Below are 14,761 nucleotides of genomic sequence, written 5' to 3'. Positions count from 1 at the left end.
TATATGTGGAATTTAAGAAGCACAACAGAATCAATGTTCATTTTAACACCAAACAAATCTTGGTCAAAATACAAGATGAGGGGCGCCTGGGTGGCGCAGTAGGTTAAGCATCCGACTTCAGCCAGGTCACGATCTCGCGGTCCGTGAGTTCGAGCCCCGCGTCGGGCTCTGGGCTGATGGCTCAGAGCCTGGAGGCTGTTTCCGATTCTGTGTCTCCCTCTCTCTCTGCCCCTCCCCCGTTCATGCTCTGTCTCTCTCTATCCCAAAAATAAATAAACGTTGAAAAAAAAAATACAAGATGATAAAAAGTATTCATCTCCTCACTATCTAATTATGGAAATAAAATCTTTACCTGGGACATTATATAAAATACTGATGAAATTACCCTTTGTTTCCTCTAGACGTTACGTGCTGCTGGAAAAACCTACATGATATTTTTTGTCCTGGTGATTTTCTTGGGATCTTTTTATTTGGTGAATTTGATACTGGCTGTGGTGGCCATGGCCTATGAGGAACAGAATCAGGCCACCTTGGAAGAGGCAGAACAGAAAGAGGCTGAATTTCAGCAAATGCTTGAACAGCTTAAAAAACAACAGGAAGAAGCTCAGGTACTAAGTGATAAAGTTTCATGGTTACTGTTGTTATTTTTTTATTGTAAATTTTAAGTAGGAATATTGTTGTGCACAGAGGTCAAACTGGAACTGGCTTTTCATTTGGTATACAAGCACTGTCATTAGAAAAGGGAAAGCTGGGGCACCTGGGTGGCCCAGTTGGTTAAGCATCGACTTTGGCTCAGGTCATGATCTCATCATGTTCCAGGAGTTTGAGCCCCATGTTGGGCTCTGTGCTGACAGCTCAGAGCTTGGAGCCTGCTTTGGAGTCTGTGTCTCCCCCTCTCTCTGCCCCTCCCCTGCTCACACTTTGTCTCTCTCTCTTAAAAATAAACATAATTTAAAAAAAAAAAAGAGAGAGAGAAAGCTATTCAAACCTAAAATTGTTTCTCAAGTTGGAGTCAAATGAACATTATCTATAGAAATTAGCTTGGGGTAGAAAACACAGTTGGGATAAGGTTAACTATGAAAGTGTCTCATTAAACCTGAGAGAGGAATCTGATATTCAGTTTAATGTGAAAAGATATATAACTGGTATTTCCAACTATTCATGTTTCACTCCTAATTATAACATTTGAGGGTTTATTCTGAAGTTAATTGAGCTCAAATGTTAACAAGAGAACTTTATGTATACCTACTTTTAACCATTCTTTGGAGTTTCTGTAGCTTAAAAGGTGTTTGCTACAGCCCCTATCAGGATATCACGAAAGCATCTGCATTAGATTCCAACTTTAAATTCTCATTAATATTAAAAGGCTCTTTGAACACAGGTCATGGTGAATGGGGTATTCATGTCTTGAGGGAACAGACAGAAGAACAGTATTGGCTTAAAAGAAAATCATAGGAAGACAGTAAATTCTGATTCAGGGCAGTGAAACTTACAGTTCCTCCACATTTTTGCCAATATTTGGTATGGTCAGTCTCACTAGCCATTCTACTAAGTCCTTCACTGTTTTATTCTGCATTTTCTTAATGATTAATGATGTTGAGCATATTTTCATGTTATTTTCTGTCTATGTATCTTCTATTATGAAGTGGATGTTTAAATCATTTGCCCATTTGTTTTTAAACTGGGTTTTTTGTTTTCTTGTGTTTTTAGTCTTTATATATCCTCAAAATAAGTCCTTTGGTCTTTAATGATATATATACTTTGCAAATACTTTCTCCTAATCTGTAATTTACTTTTCATTCTTCTAATAATATTTTTAGGATAAAAGTTAAACTTTGATGAAATATACTTTACCAAGCCTTTTTTGTTTGTTAGGTCATGTTTTGGCATTGTATCTAACACATTTTTGCCAAATTAACATCATACAGATTTTCCATTTTTTCTTCTAGAAGCTTTATAGTTTCATGTCCTATATTTAGGTCAATGATCCATCTTAAGTTAATTTTTGTGTAAGGTGTAATTTATATGTTGAGATTTTTCTTTTGCATATGTATATCTAATTACTATAGTACCATTTGTTGAACAAAATATCTTTCTCCACTAAACTGCGTTTGAACTTTTGTCAAAAATCAGTTGTCCAGATGTGAACGTGTCTATTTCTGGATTTTGTTCTGTTCAATTGATTTGTTTCTCTTTATACCAATACACATTTTTATTACCACAGCTATTTAATAAGTCTTGAAATTAGACAGTTATAGCTCTCCCAACTTTCTTTTTAATAGCTGTTTTAACTATTCTAAGCCCTTTGTAACTTTATATGGGTTTTAGAATCACCTTGTCAATTTCAGTTACATTAATTTCTGTTGCTATGTCTTCAAGTTCATCATCTTTTCTTCTGTAATGTCTGATGTGTCATTAATCCTATCCAGTGCCTTTTTCAACTCAGTTTATGCCATTTTCATCTCTAAAACATTGATCTGCATCTCTTTTATATTTCCCATGTCTTTAACATTTTGAACAGACACAATATACTTATAATAACTGTTTAAAGTCCTTGTCTGATAATTCTAAATCTGTGTCAGATCTTAGTTGATTTTAATTAATTTTTTTTCTTCATTACTGTTCATGTATTACTGATTTTTTTTTGCATTCCTAACAATTCTCAATTTAATTCCAGACACTGTTAACTTTACCTTTTTTGGGTGCTGGATATTTTTGTATTCCTAAAAAAATTCTTGATCCTTATTTGGGGACATTACTTACATTACTTATAAACAGTTTGATTCTTTTGCATCTTGAAACCTTTGAAGAGTTATTAGGTAGAAGTGGTGGAGCATCTAGTGTAAAGCAGACTATTCCCTACCACTGAGCGAAGATCCTTTTAAATAGTATCCAATGCCCCATTAATGCAGTGTCTTCAAAACCACTGTTACATGTATTTTGTCTGTTTTAGTGGTTATTGCAGGAGGGAGAGCAAATCCCTATTACCATATCTTAGCCAGAAGCAGAAGTCCAAATAACTTTTGTACATAGTGACTTTTTGATATATAGTGATTTTTCAGACGGATGGTTCTAGGTATTTAAAGCATTATTTGAATGCCAGCAGATCTTTGAATTTGTAGATTCAAAATTTAAGTTCTTAATAATTCTGAGTTACTTTGAAGATGCACAACATATAGCACTAAGTCCTTTTTTTGAGGCTTTTTTTTTTGGTGGGACAGGGATTTGACAATGATTGTTTAGCTGGTTACCCAAACCAACCATTTTCTTAGCATTTGTTGAACATGCTGGCTTTACTATTTTCTTTTTTTTTTTTTTATTTTTTTTTTCAACGTGTATTTATTTTTGGGACAGAGAGACACAGAGTATGAACGGGGGAGGGGCAGAGAGAGAGGGAGACACAGAATCGGAAACAGGCTCCAGGCTCTGAGCCATCAGCCCAGAGCCTGGCGCGGGGCTTGAACTCACGGACCGCGAGATCGTGACCTGGCGCTTAACCGACTGCGCCACCCAGGCGCCCCTTTACTATTTTCATCTTACCATTGGGTACAGAGTAGCATCATTGTTATATTTATTGATTTTACAAGAAAAGCTAAAAAACAAGTTTGATGACACTTGAAAATCTTATGAAAATATACCTCATGGTTGGCAGAAAGTTCTACTACATTTCAAGTACTTAAGGGTTTACTTCAGATCACTGTAAATAAAACCCATTTATAAGATAATGAAATACATTATCTATTTAGAGGACTAATTATTTATCTCAAGATTTAAATAAATATTATAGGAGGTAATATTTGTAGATTTTATGTAAATGTATCTTAAAGAATTGGATTATTATAGTATCATTTATAAAAACAGACAAAGCAATGTGCTTGAAAATACTACACAGATACATAGTACAGGAGTAAGAATGCATCGTGAAATTCTACCATTTTAGGGTAAAATATGGCATCAATTAAAAGAGTATAATCTTTTAAAGTTAGAAGTGAAAGTATATAATGTGTATTAGAAGTTTAAAAATCTAATTACCTGACCTAATTAGGTCAACTAAAAAATGTCCATTCTTTTCACTTAAGTGTCAGTTATTGGATTCCAGTGAACAAATGGTGATTTGATAGCTTCATACATATAAAAATTTAAACTGATTCTAGGGTAACTAATCCCAGTATTTTAATAGGGACTAGGATGGCACAGTACCAATCCAATATTACTTCCTTATTGAGAGTAGAGGTAACAATGCCCAGATAATAGCCAGTGTTGAAACACAGGAAGGGGTTGGAGGCAGACACAGAGGGAGACATAATCTACCCATGAGATCATTGGTGCTCCACTGTAAACTTGCATCTTGCTAATCACCAGTGACTCTTCAAATTTACCATTTAGTCAATGACTTCATGAAGCCTAGCATCACTTCTGTTTTCATTTAGTATCTGTTGAAGGACCTCCTAGTGCTAGTCATTGTTTAGACATGAAAAAGTAATGTAGTAAGCTCAGTGAACTCACAAATCAAGTATAACTTTAAAAGATCATGAAAGACAAAACCCAACAACAACAAAAAGATTTATCCTAAGTCACCATAACTATTTGGCAGTTAACTTGTGATCTTTAAATGTCTAATAGTGCCCAATATAACACATCCCATAACAATGTATATTGATCTGATAGGAAAAATTTAATAGTAAACTTTGGGGCAAAATTAGAAATAGTGGTATTTAAGAGATCCAAAATAATTAGAGGTAAAATTGAAACAGGTATAGTTAATGTCTTCTAATTTTAATGGGTTTTTAAACCTGGATTTATGTCTTTAAATTTTTTTAAGTTTATTTATCCATTTTGAGAGAGAGAGGTAGGCAGGGAGGGGTAGAGAAAGGATCCCAAGTGCAGAGCCTGATGTAGGGCTCAAACTCACGAACAGCAAGACCATGACCTAAGCTGAAATCAAGAGTTGGACGCTTAACTCACTGAGCCACCCAGACACCCCCAAACTGGATTTATGTTTATTTTTTTTAAATATATGAAATTTATTGTCAAATTGGTTTCCATACAACATCCAGTGCTCATCCCATCAGGTGCCCTCCTCAATACCCATCACCCACCCTCCCTTCCCTCCCACCCCACATCAGCCCTCAGTTTGTTCTCAGTTTTTAAGAGTCTCTTATGCTGGATTTATGTTTAAAGTGAAGTATAATTACAAGCAGCCATGTGGCTTTATTTTTTAAGGACTGTGTGTATACAGTGAGTTATATACGCTAAATCACACAGAAAGGTTACAAGAAGAACTAAATGTTACTCCTTGAGTAAATATTAAGCATATATTTGTTATTTGTTATAGGAGGAATTCATCAATGCAATACTCTCAGTCTAAGTAAGCAGGACATTGGTCTTGTCACAGAGATGGGTAGAAACAGGTACACAGACATGAGAGGTGACAGGAAACATCTGCCTTTGAGGGAATCGGCAAATCACTGGCAGTGGAACAAGTGACAGATTTGAGTTGATGAGTGACACAGAAAATGTGTTGTGTCGGGAGGTTACTGTTGTTGCCTTAGAAATGCTTTAGTTTTGAGTTATTTGAACTGTTATCCAGAATAGGTAGGGAAATCATGTCTTATGCAAAACAAATTCCGGAAGTGATTTAAATGAACATGAGTTTCAGGATTATGACAAAGGAATATTACCACCACTTCCTTTATTTCTAACTGCAAACAAGTCAATAAATGATTAACACTGTGTGTTGCACTGTGTTACTGTGTATGCAAAGTGGAAAGGAGAATTAAAGACTTTATTTGGATAAAAATAAATATATGTATATTCATTAGTTCAACAAATGCTGTATATTATGTACCTCCTATGTATCAACTACTAAGCAACTCTAACTTGCTACAAATAAGTGCTTCATTTATTCACTTTATTTTATATGTATTTACATTGGACTCATTCATATTTACAAAGGGCCCTTAATATTTCTCATCTTCCATTACTAATGATATTAGAAGTGATACTAAAATCAAGAATCCAATAAAAAAATATCTGGCTCTCTGACACTATGTAATTTTATAAATACCCAAACTCTGAATTACTGTTCCATTAAATTTCTAGACAATGACTTATACTGAGTCTTAGATCTCGGTTTCCATAATGAATATAGTATTCAATATAAACAAAAATCTGTTTTACATTTTACGTACATTTTACATTGCTTAGCCCAACACACATATTTAATTCTATATGGAGTACTATGATTCCTATCCCTGGGATCATGATAATCCTAGAATATTTGTATTATACCACCTTTAATTTTAAGCCTTTTTCTTTTTAATTATTTGCAGTTGAGATGAGATTTAGAAATAGAAGTTATTTTGGAGGCTTTGCTTCTCTTCAGGAAGGAAAAAACAAAAAGCATGTGTTATCAAACTCATTTTAAATTGTTTTATCTTCTTTCCTAAAATATGTTTCTGTTATACAGACCATCGTGACACATAGTCTTTTAGGAGATCTTCAAAATCCAAGTCTAAATATGATGTGTTGTCCTTTTCCCACCCTCACCCCAGTGTCTAAGACAATTGACAGCTTAATACCTTTTTTGTCTTTATTCACCAAACATTTACTGGACACTTTTTATGTCAGGTGGCATAATAGGCAATGTGCACAAATACATATGACTAAATTCTTATCTAGCATTTATCTAGTAGAGAAGATAGGATAGAACAAAATGGGTGGCTAAATTAGAGTTGTTTGTATTCAGTAATGACATATGTAAAAAGTTGAACCAAGATTCTTATAATTTAATCATTTCCACTTCTGTGATTATATTTAAAAACAAGAATATACTTAATGAGAACTCAGCTTTGATATGCACCATATCGCTGTTTCATATTCTCTCTAGTCATGGCTAAATCATTTCCAGTCTTAAAATACTATTCATATAAATGAAATTACAACACATTTGTCATGCGTCATCTTAGAGCTGGTTGTTTCTTTAGTATATACAGAAATTCAGAACAACTAAGTATACTTAGTGCTGAAACATAAAAAGAAAATATTTGAAGATCTAATAATCCCTTGAATGATCATTTCAGGCATTTACTGATTGCTATGTTAATCACTTATTATTTATAATAACAATAAATAATATATAAACATTAAAAAATTTAAAACTAAAAGTGCTATGTAATAAATTAGTCATGTTAATCTCAGTTCACCCTAGGGATGTGAACTATAGTACTGAATATAATTCAAATGAAGGAAGAGGTCAAACTTGCCAATATATTCCCACTCTTTTTATCTGGTGGTAAAGCAGTAGGCACTTCAAATGATTTGAGTTCATCACCAAAGGAAAAGAAACGATCTTAGTCCTAGATTTAGAAGGAAAAAATATCACTCGGTTGTTCACAGTCACATGTGGGAAGAACAAGTCTGTGGATGGAATTGGAATAGTAATCAGATCAGCAACCACCGCAAAGAGAACATTTGCTTTTAAAATGTAGATATTTTTAAGAGAGCAATTTTGCCTAGAAATTAAGCTAACCTCAACAGGGTTTTTTTTTTTTCAAAGACTCTCCAAGAGATGTACCAAACCTGACTTTTCTTGCCTTAATGCATAGGTTACCATATTGCTTTGTACTGTTTTAAATCGTCATTATTAAGTAAACTCTCTTGTGGTAAAACACAACGAAATGACCAGAATGTTTCCATATGCTTAATAGTCTTACATGGCAATGTGTGTACCACAGTCAACTGTTTCCAAAATGACTTGTTATAAACAGTGCCTGGCTTTGTCTCAAACAGGCAGTTGCAGCCGCATCAGCTGCTTCAAGAGATTTCAGTGGAATAGGTGGGTTAGGAGAGCTCCTGGAAAGTTCTTCAGAAGCATCGAAGTTAAGTTCCAAAAGCGCTAAGGAGTGGAGGAACCGACGGAAGAAAAGAAGACAGAGGGAACATCTTGAAGGAAACAACAAAGGAGAGGGAGACAGGTTTCCCAAATCAGAATCTGAGGACAGTGTTAAAAGAAGAAGCTTTCTTTTCTCCATGGATGGGAATCGACTGACTAGCGACAAGAAATTCTACTCCCCTCATCAGGTACGGTTTTCTATGAAGTGTTCCATTTGTTTTGTCATTGCTGTTGCTTTGTATTTACTGATTTTGGCATATTTTTATAGTATCTCATATAATGAGGGACAGGGAACTAACATTTAATGGTTATTTAATTTGTATCATAAGTTGTCTTTAAAAGAGACTTTTATTAAACCATTGATAACTTTTAAGGTAATCAGCTTTACACATGCACTAATTTGAGACCCTGTTTCTTAATCTCCTCTTTTTGGGGGGTGAGGGTATGAAACCCACCTATCAAATTTTTCTCTCCAGTGAGAGTTTTGCAATCTCTTGTTTACCTTTTTCATTTTGAGACCTCAAATGAACTTACTATCTTTGCATATGGGTGTCTCCTTTTATTTTTTGAGGTTGTCACTGCAACATATGTATGAATTTTGAAAAGAAATGTTACTGGATTTTGCCTTATTCTTTTGATATGAGAACCGTGCTGTCATAAGTCTCCATTATGCTGACATGGTGTTGCTCTATGAAACATTAGAATGAAACGACCTAAGTGCTCTTGGAAGAGACCTAAATTGAAGACAGTATATGTTTGCTCTGATTTAATATGAACTACACAATTCTGCAGCATATCTTCAAGCCAATGAGGGAAAGTAGTTTTAAATCTTTGTTAATACATTTTATGGGTTGCATAATGTAAAGAGTAAATAATTATGAAATCTGTGATAAGTACAGTATGGCTTTGAACATTATTTGGTTCCCCTAGAATTTCATGTGCCATGAATCATTAACTCATAATCATATTAATCTGGGTCAGAATTATACCTTAAAAATAATGTTTTAGGGGGGCATTATATAATCGAGATAAAGCAAAAAACTGTGTATCAACCAAGAGGTATGACATCTTTCTTATAAAGAACAAAAACTTTTCTAAAAATTAGAAGGATAAGCACAAAATTCAATACAGTGTTTAGTTATTGGCTGACAGGAAAGGGCATATGCAAGTTATCAATGGGTGTTTATTTTATAATTTATATTGAAGATGTAAATAAAATAAAAAATAAATCGATAATAAACTCCATGTTAATAACTTGAATTCTCTTAGTAGAACAAAATAGATGTGCACACACAAAAAGTTAAAAGATAAAAATCATTTCCCTTCAGATAATGTCAGTACCAAGAGATCCAATTATTGTCTTGCATAATACAAATAGAAAGTATGGTTTTATATCAGCACAACGCATTTGGGATTAACTGGAAGCTCTATTTGTCTATTTCTGTGACCAGATTTTTTTTTTGCTTAAACTGTCACCCTTGATATTTTAGCATTATTAAGACTATTAGGAGTCATTAGGATTAGGATTATTTGACACTGTAACATAATGATTGACGTCACAGAAGCTTGTGTTCATCTGTCAACTCCAAGTGAGTTCTGTGACCTTTCTAGTCACTTGTACTATGTTCAGTTTCTGTAAAAGAGGGTAATGATGTCTGCCTTAAAGAGTTGTGTGAGATTAAGCAACACAGAGAAACCTTATGTGACAAATAGTAAAGCTCTTATTAAGTTGGTGAATTATTCAAAATGAGGGAACTTTTGAGTAGTTTCAATAATCGCAAATGTATATGCATAGTAGCAGTATTTATGTGAGCACATTTATATGTTTTTAAAAACAGTATTACTTCCATCATTGTTTCATCACCGTGCTCAAAAATAAACTGCGGATTAGTTCATTCAGCCAATCAACAAATATTTTTTACCACCGTTAAGTGGCAGAAATAGTTCTAGGTAATGAAAATACTTCAGTGAATGGATACAATTCACTGACTTCATGGAAATTTATACTAAAGAAGAAGACAGACAATATGTGAGATAAGTTATACACTGTGTTAGAAGGTGATAAGTGCTATGGGGGAAAAAAAGTAAATCACGAAAAGGGGATCAGGAGCACTAACTGGATGTAAAAATTGTAAATAGGGTGGTTTGGGATGCTCTCACTGTAAAGGAGATATTTCAGCAAAGATTTTAAGGAGGCAAGAAAAGGGACTATCTCATTGAAGAGCATCCCAGACTCGTGGAAGAGCCAAGTGTATGCCTGGAATGCTCAAGGAGCATCTGTGAGCCTGTGTTGAGTGAACCACGGAGAGGCAATAGCAGAGGGAAGTTGGGGAACAGCCAGAATTTTAATACTCAAAACAGAATCAGTATATACACATGCTATATATAATTTATTTTCCAGTATTTATAGATACAGGGATAGTAGGTAGGTAGATAAATAGGTAGGGAGATAGATAAATGGATAGATGGGAGAGATTTTAAAAGTAAAAGAAAGATCCTATTAACATTGATAATTTACATATTCCAGTAAAGACAGACAGGGAGCATTAACAAAACTCACAAGCAAAAATATACCAGAAGCAGTTTACAATTTCTGGTTGTATAAACAAAAAAGTACTCTAATAGTAAAGAAAATCAGTGAAAGTAGTGGGAATAGGAAGCATAAAATGGACATGACATACTGTTCAAAACAAATTTATCTTCTGAAAATGTCGAGGCAGAGAAGCCATAAATTATGGATACACTGCCCCATACTAACATAAATTTTAAATGTTTTTTTTTACATTTAGTCATTATTTTATTTTCAAATAGATAAATCATGTTCAGAGTATAACATGAAAAGGTACTTAAGGATGTACAATGGAAAGTGAATCCCCTCCAAAGATTTTAGCTATGTTGTTTGGACACACAGATGATTTATTTCAACCAGGTTTGTAGTTATAACCAAGTATAGTTGTTGATTTATTGAAAACATTGACAGGTACATATACTGAATTTGAAATGCTATTGAGTATTGTCAACACTCACTTTACATGTTCCCACTAGAACATCTTTAAATTCTCAGCATCATCTTCCATCTTGACTCTTCCCAATTGACTTCAAGTTCAATCCCCCTACATGCAGGATTGTGTTTTACACACCTAATGTCTTCTATTTTCCCAATTGTTATTGAATATTATAAGAGAAAAAGTTCATATTTATCTTCTTGGAACAAGGCAAAAGAAAAATAATGAAGATACCTGGGACTCATGTTGTGCTGTTTCTGAGGCAAAGAAAAATGGCCTTTTGGTCCTCAAAGCATAAAAGCTGGTTTTCTTTGAGAAAGGGCTGCCACAGCTGTGGGTATTCCCTCTACTTTGCTGCATCTTCTAGTGTGTTATTTTTGGTTTATTTTCTCTGAATACTATTTTTGTTATCTTCTTTTTCAGTCTCTGTTGCCTTGAAAGCTCTGCTCATACCCGTTATTATACTTTCCAAAGAGTGAATAGAAATTTCAAATAAACTCAAAATTCTGGAAAGCCTTTGAAACACCCCAACATAAAAACATGCAAATTAAATGAATGTGCCAGATACATTATAATGTACACACATACCACATATCACATACTCCCAACCAATATCCTGTAGACTGATTTTCAGTTCCCAAAGTCAGTTGTGGAACATAGGTACATTAAGATGATCACCCTGAGCCATCCTAGGGATTAGTGTAAGAAAAAGTTAGCTTTCTTCTAATACTTGCATTAGAGTCACCTGGAATATGTGTGGGATAGTAAAAAAAAAAATGGGACCTAAAAATACACACCAAAGTTTCAAAACACAAGTCTGAGAATAACCACTATTATATTGCTAATTAAAATTGAGTCCAAGGAGACTAAAACATTAACATTCTTTATTACTGGGGGCTGAGTTTATGTCCCCATGGTATCTGATTTCTTGATCACTTTGATCGATTAGAAAATCAGTCTAACCACTGTCTGGCACTGGGTAGCCAACTATGTGTGAACTGAGTGTCACAGGGGCACAGTCTCAAGTTGGATAAGCTGGATAGTCAATAGTTCCTGTGGATAGTCTAAGTAGGTCCAAAGCAAGAGCACATTTCTTAATGAAAAATATCTTTCCAGAACATCACTATGACAGAGGGCAACAGCAATTATTCTGGTGCTTTGCAGTCTGGGAAAAGCCATAAAAATAAAACTAAAAATGGGACCTAAGAAAATCAGCATGACCTAATTAGGCAGAGGAACCAAAAATAAATTTGATGGAGTCTCCTTTCCTATGTTTTTTCCCACTAAAATTATTTTATTTGGCTTTATACTGAAGTTTGGAGGAAGAATGGGAAGGTCCAGGCATGTCTGCTGCAGGCATATGGATATATACGTGTGTGTGTGTGTGTGTGTGTGTGTGTGTGTGTGTGTGTGTATACAACTACATACATATAAAACCCTGACAATGAAGATAGGAGAGGTTATGAGAGTCTAAGCAGGGGGAGCAATGGGGAATGCCATTTTTTTTAAGTTTACCTATTTATTTTGAGAGAGAGAGCACGAGCAAGGGAAGGGCAGAAAGAGAGGGAGAGAGAGAATCCCAAGCTGGCTCTACATTGTCAGCACAGAGCCAACACAGGGCTCAACAATGACATCATGACCTGAGCCAAGACAAAGAGTCAGCCGTTTGATGGACAGAGCCACCCAGGCACTCCTGGGAATGTCATTGTTAATGATGAGGAGAATAAACAAAGATTCTACAGACTGAATAGAGATTTTTTTTTAAACTATCTCCAAGTCCAGAATAGAGATATTTGGTGTTGCTAGTTTAAAATTCATTCAAAAGGGTGAAAGAAGGGATTTCATGTTAAATCTTCATTTTCCAGCACCATTTACCCAATTTATTTGAGAACATATGCAATAAAAAAGTTCTGAATCATCCAGTTCCTTTTAATAAAATTGAAGCAAGATCAGAAGGATAAGCTATCTTCTACCTCATCCTCCTTGGTAAAGTCATGTAGATATGTCTTGCCTTTTTAAACTAGTGTTGAATTTTAAGTGATAATAGAATTTATATGGCAGTTAGGAATTCTCTCTGTTGTGTTTGCTATGACATATATTCTCTCATGGTGAATCACTAGTAGCTATATTTGGGAAACTATTAGCAAATTTGCAAGACAGCATCATAGGTAAGTTTCGTGACTTTTATTCCCACATGGACAGAGACCAACAGATACAGAAAGAAAGTAAACTAATTTCCTTTTAGAATCCAAAAAAAAGAAAACAGAGAGATAATAGTTTTGTTTTTAAATCATTATCTAGAAGTAACACATTTGGCATACATATTTTAAATTTGAGCCAACAATCTCTCTTGAGCCATAACTTATTTTCCAAGTTGCATGCCCTTCAGATCATAGCTTTTCATAGTGAAAGCCATCTACTGTTTGTTTAACCACCACTTCCTCCAAAAAGAATCTTTGTCCTTTCTTGTATCAGTTCTACACCTATAACATTATAATAACAAAATCCACCTCATAGTATTAGAGTTAAGAACAAATGAAATAAATGGTCATGCACTTAGTAAATTATAAATCGCAATTCTTAATCAGAAAAACACCCTTTATGCCCAAATTTGCATTGTAGTCTTTAATAAAAATATCAAAACATATGTGTTCTCTCTAAACTTGTTTAGAGCAAGTGTTTAAGAGCCTGTGTTTAAGAGCAAGACTATTCTAATCCAAACAGATTCTGCAATATTAAGACTTTTGTTAAGTAACTGTGTTCCCCCCCACTCCCAATTCCTTTCTCCCTTGCTCTCTCCTCAGTCTCTGTTAAGTATCCGTGGCTCCCTGTTTTCCCCACGACGCAATAGCAAAACAAGCATTTTCAGCTTCAGAGGCCGGGCAAAGGATGTCGGTTCTGAAAATGACTTTGCTGATGATGAGCACAGTACATTTGAAGACAGCGAGAGCAGGAGAGACTCACTGTTTGTGCCGCACAGACATGGAGAGCGACGCAACAGTAACGTTAGTCAGGCCAGTATGTCATCCAGGATGGTGCCAGGGCTTCCAGCAAATGGGAAGATGCACAGCACTGTGGATTGCAATGGTGTGGTTTCCTTGGTGGGTGGACCGTCAGCTCTAACCTCACCTACTGGACAACTTCTGCCAGAGGTGATAATAGATAAGTTAGCTACTACTGACATTACACACCAATTTGAAATAATCAAAGTCTGGGCGGTTTAGCCTGTTATACCATCCTGCTTCCCCCAAATGAAATGCCTCAAAAATACTATATGATTTATTGAATGAAAAACAATAGAATCTTTAGAACCAACTGAACTGTAGAAGACCATTAGCTTTCAAATGCATTAGAGTTTTTAGAGTCTGAGAAGAAACATCTGCAAATTCGGTAGACGTACCAACACAAAATAATGGACACTGTGACAACCAAATTGTTATTATAAATGTATGTTCACACAGAATTATACAATAATTTATTAATATAATGGAAATTTCATACACTTAAAATTAAATGTTATAATGACCAATATATTGATAATAGGCAGTTTCCACACAAATATCAATATTACAGGGAAGTTAAAATGTTTTGATGTCTATTAAGATGACCCTAAAATGTTTTGATTCTTATAGGATGGCATATAGAAATAATCAAAGAAATCTCAGGAAAGCACACACATTTCATTGTACATCTGTGTTTGTGCATGGAAAAAAAAATTGGCCCATATATGTCAATATAGCTTCAAAGAAAATAACTCTGCCTTGCAACATTATAATCCTACTACTTTTGGGGGGGGGAAGATTGATCTGATTATTAATCATTGAGATAAGCTGAAAATAATCTGCATTTGAATGAAATGAAA

General features: G+C 34.6%; 1 protein-coding gene across 6 annotated transcripts in view; it reads left to right on the top strand.

The window, feature by feature from the left end:
- SCN3A (sodium voltage-gated channel alpha subunit 3) overlaps positions 1-14,761 on the top strand; it is a 115,866-nt gene that overhangs the window by 55,101 nt on the left and 46,004 nt on the right. For 3 of the 6 annotated variants that reach the window (XM_045480050.1, XM_045480049.1, XM_045480048.1), the window contains 3 exons: positions 402-608; positions 7,792-8,082; positions 13,704-14,051. In XM_045480050.1, coding sequence (XP_045336006.1) covers positions 402-608; positions 7,792-8,082; positions 13,704-14,051 — 846 coding nt within the window. Of the gene's footprint in view, positions 1-401; positions 609-7,791; positions 8,083-13,703; positions 14,052-14,761 lie in introns of those variants that run through there. The other 3 variants (XM_045480051.1, XM_045480052.1, XM_045480053.1) reach the window with 3 other exon arrangements.

Source organism: Leopardus geoffroyi, chromosome C1 (genome assembly GCF_018350155.1).
Source record: "Leopardus geoffroyi isolate Oge1 chromosome C1, O.geoffroyi_Oge1_pat1.0, whole genome shotgun sequence".
Taxonomy (NCBI): Eukaryota; Metazoa; Chordata; class Mammalia; order Carnivora; family Felidae; genus Leopardus; species Leopardus geoffroyi.
The sequence above is the reverse complement of the archived record's forward strand: the minus strand, read 5'-3'. Positions and strand labels throughout refer to the sequence as shown.